Source organism: Phodopus roborovskii, unplaced genomic scaffold (assembly GCF_943737965.1).
Source record: "Phodopus roborovskii unplaced genomic scaffold, PHOROB, whole genome shotgun sequence".
Lineage (NCBI taxonomy): Eukaryota > Metazoa > Chordata > Mammalia > Rodentia > Cricetidae > Phodopus > Phodopus roborovskii.
Genome location: NW_026125278.1, coordinates 1,006,514 through 1,022,036, shown reverse-complemented (window position 1 = coordinate 1,022,036; position 15,523 = coordinate 1,006,514). Strand labels below are relative to the sequence as shown.

The window sequence follows — 15,523 nt, the reverse complement described above, 5'->3', positions numbered from 1 at the left end:
TGGCAATTGCCTACTGACAGTTCTGTAAGGCAGCTTGGTGTTTAAAACATCAACACTGAGAAGCTTGATTTTACTTTAGTGAGACAACACAGGTATATGCTAGAAGGAATAAAAAGGACAGGCTCATCACTCAGTCATTGTTTTTTACCCCTGGAAATCCTCCAAGACAACTACACAAACTAAATGTTATATGTAGTGATAAACCCCAAATAAACAGGACAATCAATCATCAAAAACATGCCAGATTGCTTCTGCTGCTTCTTTTAACAGGATATAAGATCTGTGAAGATAAGAGCTTTCATAATTATGGAGAGGTCATTACACTTTCAAAAAGTGATGTTTCTTAGGATATAACTTAGGGAAACTAGGGGAGGACAGGGTTGTATCCCACATCACAGTGTAGGGTTAAAAAATTAATGGACATTAAATCATATGTTTGTATAACACAAACTACATTCAGAGCTCTGCCCCATATGTATGTTGTTCTAGTGTGAAGAATGTGAAGTCCTTGTTCACCTTGTATCTATCACAACATGGTTGCCAAAAGGTCCAGAGCTTCAGTAATTTATGATGTGCTCTTTGGTTATGAGCTTATCAAGTGGACATATTTTGAAAAAGTGGTTTTTATGTTGTGTCTTGTTTAAATGTTATAATGAAGCATTTCAGAGGATATAAAACAAAAGAACAGAAGTATCAAATGTCACAGTGAGTCATAAAATACAATGGTAGATATTGTTTGGAACTGGGAAACTTCTCCTTTGCCCATACTTCTCTCAAAATACAGTCATTACTAACCAGCCATAAATTTTCCTTTTATAACTGCACACTGGGAACATTTTTACACACAGGACTATAATCTTTGCAAATGTTCTTTTTCATTCTTACAGAACACAAGTTGCACATGGATGCTGATGAGAAACTGCAGAGCTTCGTTGGCCTCTTCACGAATCCACTTAAAATATTTAATTAAATGAAGTGTAGGCCAGATCCAGTGTAAGCCTAGACACGCCCCCCCCCCACCACACACACTATACATGCAGATACACTGAAGAGTTTGGGTTTCTAATTAATTTCCTTTCTCTTTTTGGAGTTTATCTTAATATATACCCTGAGCATATGAAGAACTCTGGCCTTGCTTGGAAATTTCAGTTTAATTAATTTTTGCTTTCATAGTAGAAACAGTAAATGCTTTGCAATGTTAAAACTTTTGACATAATGAAAAAGGTTAATTGTTTCAATCCCTTTAGAAATCATTTAAATATTAGCCAAAAAGTAGAGTTTGATAATTAATTTTTCTTAATCTTTTACTTCTATTCTACAAACACAGCAATATATAATTTAAAAAGAATAAATGGGTGTTTTTCACCTAAAGTTATCAAATGCTAGTTTTGTTGAAATATATTTTAGATTCAGAACTTGCAACCAAAAAAATAAAAATGTCACCAGGGCTAGAGAGATAGCTGAATGGCCAAGAGCACTTGTAGATCTTGCAGAGGACTAGGGTTTGATTCCCAGCACATACATGACTCACAACTGAGTGACATGCCTTTTCCAGGATCATATACCATTTGCTGGCTTCTATGGGCATGTATACACACAGACAGCAAACATACATATTCATAAAATAAAAAGAATTTTGTCCTTTAAAACTCACATTGAAGAAAATTTGTTACTTTCCAAAGTGTTGTAATATAAAATATCATAATTTGGTATACATTTTGACTTTTAAAATGTACCAGTTTCTTTTAAATATGAATCTTTAATAAAAACATTTTTTGTTGGTTCATAAGCTGTTCCTCCATTTGTTATTAATCCCTACTGAGCACAGTCCTCTCATTCTTGGAGTAGAAATTTAGCAATGCCAAATGAAAACTTTTACATAGTGTAAACATTTATAATAAGAATAAAATAGCAACAGCAATATCAAATACTAAAGTGCATTAAGTGCTTGTCTTCTGCCAAGAACTGTCCTCAGTTCTTCACTTTTCATAACTCCAATCCTCCTTACAATTTTACGACATCAATAATACAATTATTCTTATCTTTTATTCCCAGCGTGAAGCGAAAATAAGATTTTGTACTTCTACACAATTGCTAGACACAAAAGTTCAGCACACTTTATTCATCTTTGCCAAGGGAATCACAGGCATAATGACAATATTTGCAGTGCAAGATGTCACATGACATACAATGTCATATATACATGACATACAATTCATATATACAAATAATTTTTAAACAATTTTGTTATACTCCATAGTTTTCTTCAACTAGAAAATTATCTAATTCAAACACACAGATGTAGGCCCACATTCATAGGTGTACACAGACATGACATAAGTAGGTTTTTAATTTCCTGGTAGGCAAGGAAATATACATACTTACATACATACATACATATATATATATATATATATATATATATATATATGAGAGAGAGCACAAGCCATTCACTTATGTGAATGAAGCATAAATAAGCATATTTAAGTGGAATGTGTTTACCTCTTTTTTTTTGAAAAATATAATTCATACCAAAAGAAGTACATTCCAAAAAAAGTAAATCTGTTTCATAGCAGAGAATTACTTTAAAAAAATGTTTTAAACTAATGTAATAACTGTCCAATTTCAATCAATCTAGGTTCATCTCGTTATTTTTTCAGCATAATTCAATTTCATAATACAAGTTTGTAGATGACTACACATTTATTATGCAGCTTTTCAAAATGACATTCTCTTTCAATTCACAATAGAATTAAATTTCAAGCACTACAAAAGGAAAAATGTATGGAAATACACATTTTAAAAGATGTTTTAGTCTTTAAAAATAGGTTAAAAATTAAAAATCAAAGTTCACTTGTTTGTAGACAGGCATATTCCCATCTGTTATTAATATCTATATTATACACTAAAGACAAGATTATTCACCAAGTCCTTCATATAATATGTCAGTAAATTGGATTTTAGTTAGTAATTTAACTGCATAAACGCTGACCATGTAAGCTCACAAAATTCATTCAAAATGAAGATTTACAGTATCCTGTGATGAATTAAAATAATTAGCAACACTAAAGAGAATCTCTTGGTTTCATTAAGAAATGCTTGTGTAAGAACCTATTCACACGAATGGAAAATATCTGCCATGGTTAAAGTGTGGGTTTTTATTTTTTTGTTATTATTCTTTACAAGAAATACAGGGTTTATGTACTGCTTTACTTTTTATCATGTTAAAAAGAATACTTAATTTCAAAGTACAAGTAAGTAAGGGATGTGACATTTGGTCAGAGAACAGAATTCTGAAGGTAGGAAAATAGGATAAGAATTCAAATAAACAACAAGAAGATGTTCAGAGAGCTTGTGCACATGTGACTGGGGTCATGTGCTGACTTGGACTCCACCCTCCTGACTTATGCTTGCTGTTGCTAATGGCCCGATAATAGGGGAGGGGGAGGTGGGTGGGGAGGTCTCCTAGTACTTTAGCGTGGTGTGAGCATGACAGCTGCTGATTAATTACTGCCCAGTTTTCAGCTCACATCAGATGACTGAACAGCCCTGTCCAGCACCACAATTGTGTCACAGTTGCAGAACACTGGCTTAGAGCACACTTTCAGATACACAATAATTGACAGTATCCAATGTTTGTCTTTCAAACGACTAAAATGTCTGGAAGAGATTTTTCTAAAGGTGAAAAAAATATATTTAAGGAATTTGATGGAAGGTTGGTACGAACATTTCAACCTCCACTTTCATTGCAGACAGCACACACATATTGCATGCCTTTAAAAATATTGCCCCAGGGATCATCTATAAATATTAGTGTGTTAAATTATACCTGTGCGTTTGCTTGTTCTCCTTCCAGGCCCTCACTCTCCTCCCCACTTACACACACAACCAGTTATGGATGGGCTTCCTGTGGTTTGGAAGTATATGGAAAAATAAACATTGTAGCTAATAGCAGAAAGATTTTTTTCTTTACTTTAAATGAACTTCTGGGGCCTGCTTCTGCTTCTGTGAATGTGGGCTCCTATGGCAACAACTGCTTTACAATGTCAGCTTAAACTACTCCAGATGATCTCTTTCAAAGCTCCCTTTAAAGCCTTCCCTGCCACATAGTATCTTCTTGTTATATGGACTGCTACTTTTGCTTCATCACAAATCTCTGTCTCTTTAGCAGCAGCCCTGCTACTACTATCAGATGGCATTTGTTTTACTTAATGTACATAGTTTTAGAAAGAAAATATAGAACTGCTATTACTGCATTCTATGAAAACATGCCAGCATACATTTAGCTGACACGGCATCAGCTGGTATTTAAACTGGGCTTAGCTAATGGACTTTTAATGTCAGCGGGGTTATGTGCAGTTACTGGCTATTAGCAGAAATGGTTCCTTTCTATAAAAATCACTTTTCCTCAAGTGTGTTGTTTGAACATTCCTTTCCCTAACTTAGTGACTGTCACTGAATGCTAAATAAACCCAAGGACTCTGGAGTCTGCTCTTATCTTTCAGATCCTCTTTTTAACTTTGCAAGTCAGCATTTAACAGACAACCTTTCCCATTAACTTTTAGACTTGTAATCACAAAACTTCATGAGGAATAATAGCTACTTTGTCCGTTTTCACAATATACTATGTATTTTGCTATGAACACCCCATGTCAATCATGAAAGATGGATGTGAGATAGAGTATCTAACCTAGTTATCTGTCCTAGAATCTGTATACTTTTAAAATTCCAGTTCAAAATTTCCAAATTTTGAAATTGTATGTATGCTAATAGCCACTACAAAGTGATATTTGGATGTGTCTATAAGTATTTACTACTTTACTTGGTATAAAACAAAGCATGTGTTTCTATGTCTGTAGCATTTTTCCATTATGACAACTCTTTCTCCTGCACAGCTAACTTTGTCCATTTAAATAAAAGTTTCATTGGATATTGTGATCACACCAAAGATAAAGCAACTAAGGCAGCAACTATGGGAGGCCAAGAAAATTATTCACAATTCTTTTTTGGCAAGGGTGAGATAAACACTCCTGGACTGTGGCCAGGAATGAAGCTCAGCTGACCTTGCCTTCAATGGGATCATGTATAAAATCACTTCATGTCCAGCACTTTCAGAACAACACTGACTCTCTTAGATAAGTCAGAAAGATTCAGGACTGTGTAAAGGTAGTTCTCTCTGTCTGCTTAGAAACAGATACTCTACTAAGCATAGACACTCAACTTCAGTCAGTGAATGAGGGTTCACACTAAGACTATGGGAAAACAAACAAACAGAAGTTCTGCATATGTTTGCCATAGGTTATGGAAAGTAAGACATCACTTGGTATCAGGAGACAACTTGTTGCTATCAGTGAGACAGGTGTATCTTTGCATCACACAATAAAACGACTCATCAATTTGCCAAGGCAAGTTTTTGCATAAAAGTGTAATATAAATTTTTGTATTAAAGCATTTATTTGACAGGTTTCTTTTTATAGGGTTGTAAGGTGTTTGGTGTTTTCTGCCTGCTGCCGCTGGTCTTGTCCCTCCACCGCACCAGCCCCAAATAACGCACAGAGACTCTGTATTTGATATTATGTATACAGAATGACATCTCCCATCATAGGGTAATTGCCAAATCTCTTTAAAAAATATATGCTCCCTTCTAAACCATCAAAACATGATACACATACATAATGCATACTCCTATTGTTATACATACTCCCAAAGACACATTGATAGGAAATAATGAAACTGTATTTATCTACTCCTTATAATTTAATCATTGCATTAAAATCCCTGCATGAAAATATCATCCTAGAAAATTAGTTATTTAATTCCAGAGAAATGGCACACATGTTTTTCACTTGATTTATAAAAAATCAAAAAAAATCACTCCCCTTTGCAATTGGGAAGTCAGGCCTACAGATACCACTTTTCCCAGCCATCATTCTAGTTTTCTTAATCTTGGTATTGCAAGGAAGTGGTAACTGTTTCACTGTGGTCATTTTCATTATTTATAGATAGATACATGTGTAGTAGTGGTATGAAAATAAACATTTAGCTCAGCTTGGAGATGCAGACAGTGATAACATTCTCTAAATGTACTATAATTATATTAAGTCAGCTCCACTTAAGCAAATTCATTTTTAGAGACAATTGTCCCTAAGAATTCCCACATAATTTGAGCATAATGCTATCAGATTTCTTCCAAGCAGGTGAGCCTTAGTAAACAACAGTGCATTGTTGTCAATGGCAATGTTTAACAAGGTAGCTCAAGATAAGTGACACATTTCCTAAAAAATACTGATGGGTCTCAGAATAGCACTCATCCAATTCCAAGCCAAGCATGTCCTACTCAGATAGGTACATGAAAGATGCAGGAAGAACTTTTATTTTGTTTTAAAGATTTATTTATTTATCATATATACAGTGTTCTGCCTGCATGTATCCCTGCAGGCCCAATCTCATTATAGATGGTTGTGAGCCACTATGTGGGTGCTAGGAATTGAACCCAGGTCATCTGGAATGCCAGCTAGTGTTCTTAATCACTGAGCCATCTCCCCAGAGAGACCTTCAGAGCAAAACAACTAAGACACAATTTACATGAAAATTTTATGTCATAAACTTCTTCAATAATATGAGAAGAAATCAATCTAAGACCTCTTTTTCAGATAGAATTAATAATGAATCCTAACACAAACACATCATTTCCCTCCACTCCTGAAAGCAGTAACAGAACTGAGTTCCTGTTTTCCAAGGTCTATGGGTGAGGGGCAAGTGTCATTTTCCTTCAAACTTGTGTTGAGTCCATAATCAAGTTTTAATTTCCAGTCTCTCAACATTTTAGGGACTCGGAATGAAGAAAACCACCAAGGATTAAGAGAGGCAACATAGTTGCTGTTTTACTTAGATTGATTCAGCATTGCTACTTGCTAAACTTGAGTCTTTCCACTGGGTGGCCACAATGTGTATATTTTGCACAGTCTTTACTCAAAGGAGATACAAAGTATCACTTTCTTTTTGATCAAAAGGCAAACAGAATAAACATGTGTGGAATACACATAATCTCTGAAGTCCAGTTACTGGAATTTACTCCTTTATCCTGTATTCAAGTTTTTGTTGAGTGGGTAATTTAGGTTTGTTTGGCTTAGATTAGAGATAAGACAGGCCTCAAACCCCACAAAATAGTTAAAAGTCCTATGGTCACTGACAACCATTTTGAGCTTCTGTCAAAAAATTGCCCATCTGTTTAATTTCATAGTTCTTCAAAATGAAACTTCGAGTTACTGGTGTTCAAAAAAAGGATCATAAGGATTTAAAATATATAAGGACAAGTAACAAACTTGCAAATTTACAGACAGAACAATGATCAAAAACTCCTCCCTCTAATTTTAATTTTACATTTGAATTTTCTTTGCCAATGATCAGAAATGTTACATCATGCAACCTAACACATTGTACAAAACTTCCTTTTTCTGTGAGAATGTATCTTATGAATTAATTTTGCATGATAAATATTCTTCACAAAGTGTATACTTCTAAACATTTGTATTATTATTTTATAGTACTGTTATAATTTTTATACCCACCTTACTTTTCATGAGCTAGGAGAAACAAAGACCTACATTTATGTTCCTGAACATATTTAGGTTAATGTTCAGAAACATTTTAATACATAAGCACAATCTATTTTTATTTAAATCATCCTTGCTATATAAGAATTTAATAAAGAAATAATAGAACACAATCTATTATACTTAATTTCAAGTAGTTCATAATTAAATAATCAATTAAGACATTGAGAAATGTTAGCAATTGTCAATAAACTTGTGAAATATGATGGAGTTTCTGTTTAGCATCTGTAGCAGGACAAAAAGATAGTATGTGCTGATCTTACAAGGCCTTTTTACTGCTCTCATAATTGCTGAGAAATGAAAATAGCCATAGGAGCCACATGACACAATGATTAATGAAGATAAAACCCTCTATCCTCACAACATTTTAAAATAAATAAGGATTGTAACTCTGGAGTTAAATTTGATTAATCAATATCATATGTTCATAGGATTATGTTTTCCCTAGCATTTGAAACAGGAACTTCAACAGGCATTGTCAATATGATGAAGGTTCACCTTGTTCCCTTTCTCTTCCATGGGAAAGTAAGACTCAGTGTGCTGTGTAAGTAGAAGAGGATATTCTCCAAACATTGTAGTTTTCAGAGGTCATGCTTCACTTTGCAACACAAAGCACTTATGAGTTACTATTCTCACTAATAAAAGGTATACTGATGTGAGGACAAATATCTGCATGTTAGGCACATTCAAAGCTGTAGCTGGCTTTCTAAATTATAACTCCAGTTTAATTTATGTCACAGGAGGACTTCAGCACTACATGAAGAAGGACAGGTCTGTTTAAGTGCCTAAGCTCTAGTACATTCTTTGTGTATGTCAGAACTTCATTGTATAACTTTGTGGGGACAGCAGTGCTCAGAATGAGAAAAGACACACATTGCAAATGCAAGCCAAAATTTCTCAATGAATTCTTAAATTGTACTTTGATATTTTCCAATATTTTTCTTATAAAGAGTATGTTTACCTTTTAGATTTTCGTACAAAGGCATTTTGACATAGGAAAATTGGTAGAGAGGATACACACATTCAATACTTCTAATTCTGGGAGTACATATTCTTGTACATAATTGTATGTATTAATACTCTGTAAGTTTTAAGACAAACTACAACAAGCAAAACTATAGGCTACAACATTTTTCTTACAAATTACAAATAAGAAAATGATAACATTTTAAAATTACTTCTGAAAATGTACTTCAGTCAAGTAGCACAAAACTGTCACTGATTTTCTATTTAAAATATCTTGGAACTGACTAATATCTACATAAAAGGTCTCAGATACATGGAGTCCTCCTTCACAAATAAAAGCAATAATAAATACAAGTAAACAATGAAATAAAGAAGTCCACACAGAGATCCAAGATGTTTTTGATGAAGAGATTTAAGAGAGGAAGAGAGAAAAGAGGCAGAGAGAGAGAGAGAGAGAGAGAGAGAGAGAGAGAGAGAGAGAGAGATGAAGAGGAAATGAAAGAGAACAGAGAGAAGATAAGATGTTTGGGGTTAAGTACAGAACATCACTATCAATAATTTAAAACACAATGACAGTGTTGTGGGAGATATGTGTTTATCCTAACTCTAAGTAAAATAAACATAAAAGCCCTTGAAATCTTTAGTTTTGTCTTAAAACTTGGTCAGAGAGTAACATACAAAGAAAGCAATGATTGTTTACCATATAAGTTTGCTGCAATTACAAGTAAGTAAATGGAAAAATTCAAATAAAGTTTGAGTAAGTTGAAGTACTGGTACACTTGTCTCACTTTTTTCTGTGTTTTACAAAGTTGGAAACTAAGAAATTGTCATAATTTCTGTGAGCTATGCTCTAGTTGATTTACATATAGAAATCCATCCCTAGTATAACCTATAGTATATATTTTCTCACTTTACATGTGAACAAACCAAGGCACTGAAAAGTTAATTAACTTAAGCATGGTCACACAGCTAGGAAATATGTTATGAGGGATTGTGCTAACTAAAATTACAGGGGCACAATATTAGTACTTCTTAGCTTCCCCCTTCCCAAAGCCCAACAAAATACACACTGACTCTAAGTAAATAGGGATGAGGCTACACCTTCATTTTATAGCATTTACAAGGACCCAAAGTCAATCCCCATTACAAAAAGGTGGGTGGATCTGAATACAAGTAATACTTTTGAAATGCAATCTTCAAGAAAACCCCACTTCCAAGGTAAGCATATTGCTGGGCAGCTGTAATCCCAATGATGGGATTGGGGCGGTGATGGAGGTGGATGGATCGTGATTTCACAGTTACCATGGAGGAGGGGGCAAGAAGGAATGAGAGTATATGTCTGGATTGACTCTACCCCGAGTGAGTGTTTCTTCCCTGCTACTCACAACCAAATCATTACCATTAATCCTCTATGTAAAATAATGTTGGACCTGGCCCCACCATCACTTATGGCAGAGACCTGGCCTCCTATCTGCACCCACTGCTATGGCTCAGAAGCTATGTACAGACAGGCCCTTTTTCATTTTATTATTTATTTATTTATTTTTGAGGTTGAAAATAGTTTGTTCAAGTCTAAGCCTCCAATAAGTAAAACAGTTCAGGACATAATAGCAGCACAAAACACTTATTCGTTAGGAACTTCACTCCTAATACTCTGTTCAATTGTTTAGTGCATAGGTAATGGAACAGATTTGTTTTAACTGCCTCAAACACAAGGGTCAACTAAATGTGATGTAGGCTGAAACATCAAGGCTGGAGTCTAGGCTAGAACTATAGGAGTTCTATACAGGACATCTCCCAGAAATGGCTACAGCCACTTGTGCTTCTGGGTTTGTCCTGTGAGTTTCTTCTGAATGTGACTCCCTCTGCTGCTCCAGCAAAGCCATGACCCAAATCAGAAAAGTACTATGTGCAGTTAAGGCCTAAAGGAGGACATTCTTCCTATTGATACTGGACTCATTACAGGGTAGTTATATTTAAGTCTCAACAGTAATCCTCAATAAGCAAAGAGGGTTAGGTTAATATAGCTCATGCCTACCTTATATCCTTGTAGGGATTGTTTAAAATATATTGGTATGAATTCTAATGATGACCTGTTCCCAAGGTACAAAGACAGACACTTTAAATGATCCTTCTGTGCTTAACTAGGATGTTTGTTATATGTAACAATTTCTTTTGTTTCATTGACAGAGTCTGGCTTTGTTGTGCAGGCTGGCTTTGAACTTACAATCGGTATGCCTCAGCCTCCTTCAGTGGGAGTCTTAAAGAAGCATACCACTACATTCCTCCATGAGTCCTCATTTTTTTTATAAAAGTATGTGCTTTGAAAGCTTGTTCTCTGGAGGCTTTTAATCACTCTCTAAATTAGAACACATGGGGTTACTTGCCTAACAAAGGCCAACTTGCTGTTTTTCCTTACTGTAAATCTCCAAAGTGAATACATGAATTCCCCTCCCCCCAATTGAGCAATATATGAGAAAATAATGTTCAAATCCAGTTTTCATAATAGTCCACTGTTACTTTGCAGCACAACAACATTCATTAAATCCTGAAAGTGTTCTTTCCTCCACTCTGAGAGAAGTGTGTTACTTGTTGGAACACAAAGTCCAATAGTGCTATGAGAATTATCCCTGGCATGTATGTCCAGTCATTTTCTGGTATGAATTTGGAAGTGTCAGAACAAACCACACAACATTAGTAGGTGACACATCTGTGTAAGAGTGGCATAATAAATGAACACACACACATACACACACACACACACACACACACACACACACACACACACACACACAGGCCTTGCTCTTCCTAGTAAAAAAATCTTTCGTTCTTGGAAGTCAGGAGCTCTGACAATTCCCTGGTGTGAAGCTTTCCCAGCAATTCTCAATGAAACAATTAGAGCACATGCAGTGAGGGGAAAGTTGTTGCCTACAGCTTAGAGAATTTCCCAAGGACCTGTTTAAAATGACTGCTGTCTGTCTTTAAACCACAGTTGCAAAACTCATTGGCTCACAAATAATACTCTCTCTGTTCTATCTTAAACATGCCCTCCCTTTCTGGACTGTTTTCAACTAATATATATATATATATATATATATATATATATATATACACACACACACACATTTTTTTTCAAAATGTATTTTCACAGTACTGCTCCAACAGTTTAAAAAACCTTCATATTGTAAAGTACTGAATGACTGTCCATGTTCAAATTGCATATGTACTTCCATTCATAAAAATAGTCCACTGGTGTCAGCAAGGCATCAGGACAAACAAATGGCACCTTGAGGGTATGGGTGGGAGCTCCAGTGCAAAGTGAAGAGAAAGGAGACAGTGGAGGAAATAGGAGGCTGCCTACCAGACCATCTTACAGTGAAAGACTTGAAAAGAAAGTGTTAACAGCAGGTCAGTAGTAAACAGGCCTGGCTAATGAGTAGCAGCCACAGGGACAGTAGCTGATAGCAGATTTCTGTGCTTTACACTTCCTTTGATGTCTCAGGGATAACACAGGAAGGGCTGGTGCTCTGGAACATGGAGGATAACAAAGATAAAAGTAGAAGTCCTGCATCTCAGACCACATGATTTGAAGGGGGGGGGGGAGAGGAAATGTTATTCTCCCTGAACCAAAGTAAATGGAGAAAACAACACACCAAAAATACTGCACAAACGCTGCCCAACCTGAACATGCCTTTCTTTTGCTAAGATCAAAATTAATCCTCAGCCTTTGCCTTGCTTGCTGTAGAGGAAGAAAAAGTGCAAGAAGCAACGAGTAGCCCTAGCCCCTTTCCTTTTAGCCTCTGCTCTCTTCTTTCAATATTAATCCACTTACAGTCCCCTGTTTGATTATCTCAATCGATTCTTCTCCTACCCAGTCTTTTTAATTTGGCTGTTGTAAGCTCTCCGCAGGGATCCTGCCTCCTTTTGGCATCTTTGGGGACTTTAACTTGCCCTTTCCTAAACCAATCCTTTACCCTTCCCCTCAACCCCAATGGCTTAGTCCTTTGTGCACCCAACAATGACAAGGAGTTCCAGCAAGCTTCACATAGCTGATTCCAGAACCGTTCATCAGGTTGCTCACTTGGGCTTCCTAAGATCCTCCAGTAAGCATTCCTGCTTAGTGAGTGTCCCTTAAGATCCTCTCGTAAACATTCCTGGTTAGAGTCCCGAGAACTTCTGACCAATTTCAAGAACCATGGGCTTTCCAACACAGTTCCTTGAAAAACGGTCAGATGTACTCTGGGGTGTGCATAAGAAAGCAGCAGTCACCCACGAGGATGGGAGGCATCAGTCCAAAAGGGAAGGAGCATGGCCACTTAGTCATGGAGCAGGAAAAATGCACTCCCTAAGTAGCTGTTTCAGATTCACACTGCCTTGCTAATGACACCTCTTCTTGAGCCCCTGCCTTGCCTCGGGGCTGGCTCCCTTCCACCTTCATCACCCTCTTCCTGCACCAGTGCCTTGAAATTTTAGGAGATGAAGTCTGCAGTTGGGGAAAAAACAGTCTATGAAACATCATCATTGGAGGAGTCAGGGTTATGGCTTGGGCTCCCTAGATCTCCAAATTCATAAAAGAAGTGAAACAAACCAGGTGTGTGTGTGTGTGTGTGTGTGTGTGTGTGTGTGTGTGTGTGTGTGTGTACGATCTCTGAACTGCTTCTCAATCGCTGCCTCAAAACTCTGTTATCTCGTGGCTACTAAGCTTAAATAAACAACAAACATAAATACATACATACATTTTATTTAAATGGGTGAAGAATTCGGGTGGAAACTGGGCTTTGGTTAGATGCCTAGATGACCTGAGATGTACCAGGAAAGGGCAATCTACCTTCGTTCTCTGTCTTTCTTTTATCCCCTTTCAGATCGAAACGCTGGGAGATGCACCACCCCCTAAAAGGAAATGAGCAAGAAGGGACCCCCCACCCCCTCCGCCTATGCCACCCCGCGCCTGCCACCAGGATGACTCTTGGTCTATGTGCCTTCCATCTGCCTTTCCACGTTCCCAACTCTGGATCACGGTCCTCCTAGCCCTGCTTTGCTCAGGATATCACACACTTACTTCAAGGTTCACATGCGTTAAAATGTCAGTTATAAACTGGTTAGCAGTGCCCCTTCCCCGGGGAGTTGCAGACTTGGCTGGGACAACTAAAGTCTTCCACCAGGGTGGTGGGTTTCAAGTTTTTCAAGGAGCGGGACACGGAGAGGTTGCCAGTGGAGAGGCAGGCACATCCAGAGCCTGCCCTTTCTGGGCGAACTGAACATCTCCATAGCTCCCCACCAGCAGTCTGGGGGCCCCCGTGCCTGTAGGTCCTTGGCGGTAATGGACACACTTCCTTAGCTGAGATGCGGGACGATCTTGCAATGCCAGCCATCGCACACAGCGGGCAGTCTGCACACAGTGCATATCGGGGTGCATATATGACACACCACACCACCACCAGCCCCGATCCAGATCCTTTGGAAACCACCATGTGTACAGTGCTCAACAACGTGCGAGTGTGGAGCTGAAAGTGCAAAAGACACCCCAGGATGCCCCAGGCAAAGAGGCGGTGGCTACACTTTCCCACCCGGGGTCCATCCTCACCCATCTCCGCAGCTAAGACTGAACATCTGTTTCTTAACTAGTTGGGAAAGTGGGATTTAAAGTGGTTTCCACTGAGGGCAACTAGGCAGACGAGGAAGCTAGGATCACCAGGAAGACAGAGAGGCGGAAAAGAGGGTAGGCAGAAGAAGCAAAGGGAGGTGACCGCCGCGCCCGGTGGACCCCCTTACCTTGAGCGGCCGAGCCGGTGCTGCTGGCGCTGAGCAGGGCCAGGGCAGGTAACACAAGCATCTGCAGCAAGTATCCTAGTCCCAGTCCGCAGCGGGCCGCTGTCGCCCGCAGACCTTTCCTCATCGTCGGCAGAGGTGTGCGAGGAAGGGGAACGCCACCGGGAGACGCGCGAACAGCAGAGAGCCCCGCCGGGCAGGAGGCTGAATCCGGCCACCGCCAGGCAGTCCTGAGAAATAACAGCAGCCGGAGCGCCACACTCCACTTTCTCCAAGGGCAGGGGCCAAAGGGGGTGGAGAAGAGCCTCCGAGGAGGAGTTTGAAGGTCCCTCGTCCCTGTGCCTAGCCACTGACGTCTCCCGCCGGCGAGTGCTCTGCCCCTACTCGGGAAATGCAGGGAGGCGCAGCGCGGCCACCACGGCCGCTCCCGCAGCTCCGCCACCAGCCGAGCGGGCGCTGCTCTCTGGTTCCCGAGCCCGGGGGGATCGCACAGGCGCCGGGGAGGGGAGGTGGCGAGAGTGGGAGGAGAGGCGAGCGGGCGGGATGCTCCTGGCTCCTATCCTTGAGCTCCAGTGCCTGAGAGAGACGCCCCGGCTGCCGCCCGCCTCCACCCCCCCCCCGACGGTCCGGCGACAGTCGCCTCCTGGAGTGGGGCGAGCGGGGGTCCTGGGAGGCGCTCGCAGAGGAGGCGTGGAGGGCGCGGCCCCACTCCGCGCGGAAAGGGGGGGAGCAGAGGCGGGAGCGCGCTCCCCCGCCCGCCTTATGTAAGCGAGGATGGAGTGAGATCCACGCCTCGCGTGGAAGGTGGAGTCCTCTGGGTTCACGCGCTCACTCGTACCAACGCTGACAAGGGACCCCTGGAAGCAGATGCTACCATGGCCAGGGCCAGCGCAGCCTCCAGCCGGGCGCCAGACTCCTGCTCCGCCAGCACTGCGGGCGCGCCTCAGGCCACTTGGCCCCGTCCAGCGGAGCTCAACCCACAGCCTGGCAGTGTCCCGGAGCCGGCCGAGCCTCAGCCAGACGCCCCAGGACTGCACTCGCGCTAGGATTTGGGGAGTTGTGCTTGATTAAGCCGGAGGCGGGCTGGAACTTATTCTCAGAGATGGGAAGGCAGGCAAGATGCGTTTGCGGTGGTCCAGCTCCACTATCTTTGGGTTGTCAGCGCCAGTCAC

The 15,523-nt window shown here is 39.8% G+C and overlaps 1 protein-coding gene across 2 annotated transcripts in view; it reads right to left on the bottom strand.

Moving 5' to 3' along the window:
- The window catches only part of Unc5c (unc-5 netrin receptor C), a 346,547-nt gene extending 331,358 nt beyond the window's left edge, over nt 1–15,189 (bottom strand). Inside the window, exon 1 of one of the 2 annotated variants that reach the window (XM_051194505.1) lies at nt 14,355–15,189. In XM_051194505.1, coding sequence (XP_051050462.1) covers nt 14,355–14,478 — 124 coding nt within the window. In that variant the 5' untranslated portion in view covers nt 14,479–15,189. The remainder of the gene's footprint in view (nt 1–14,354) is intronic. The other variant, XM_051194512.1, reaches the window with a different exon arrangement.
- Between the last annotated feature and the right edge of the window lie 334 nt (nt 15,190–15,523).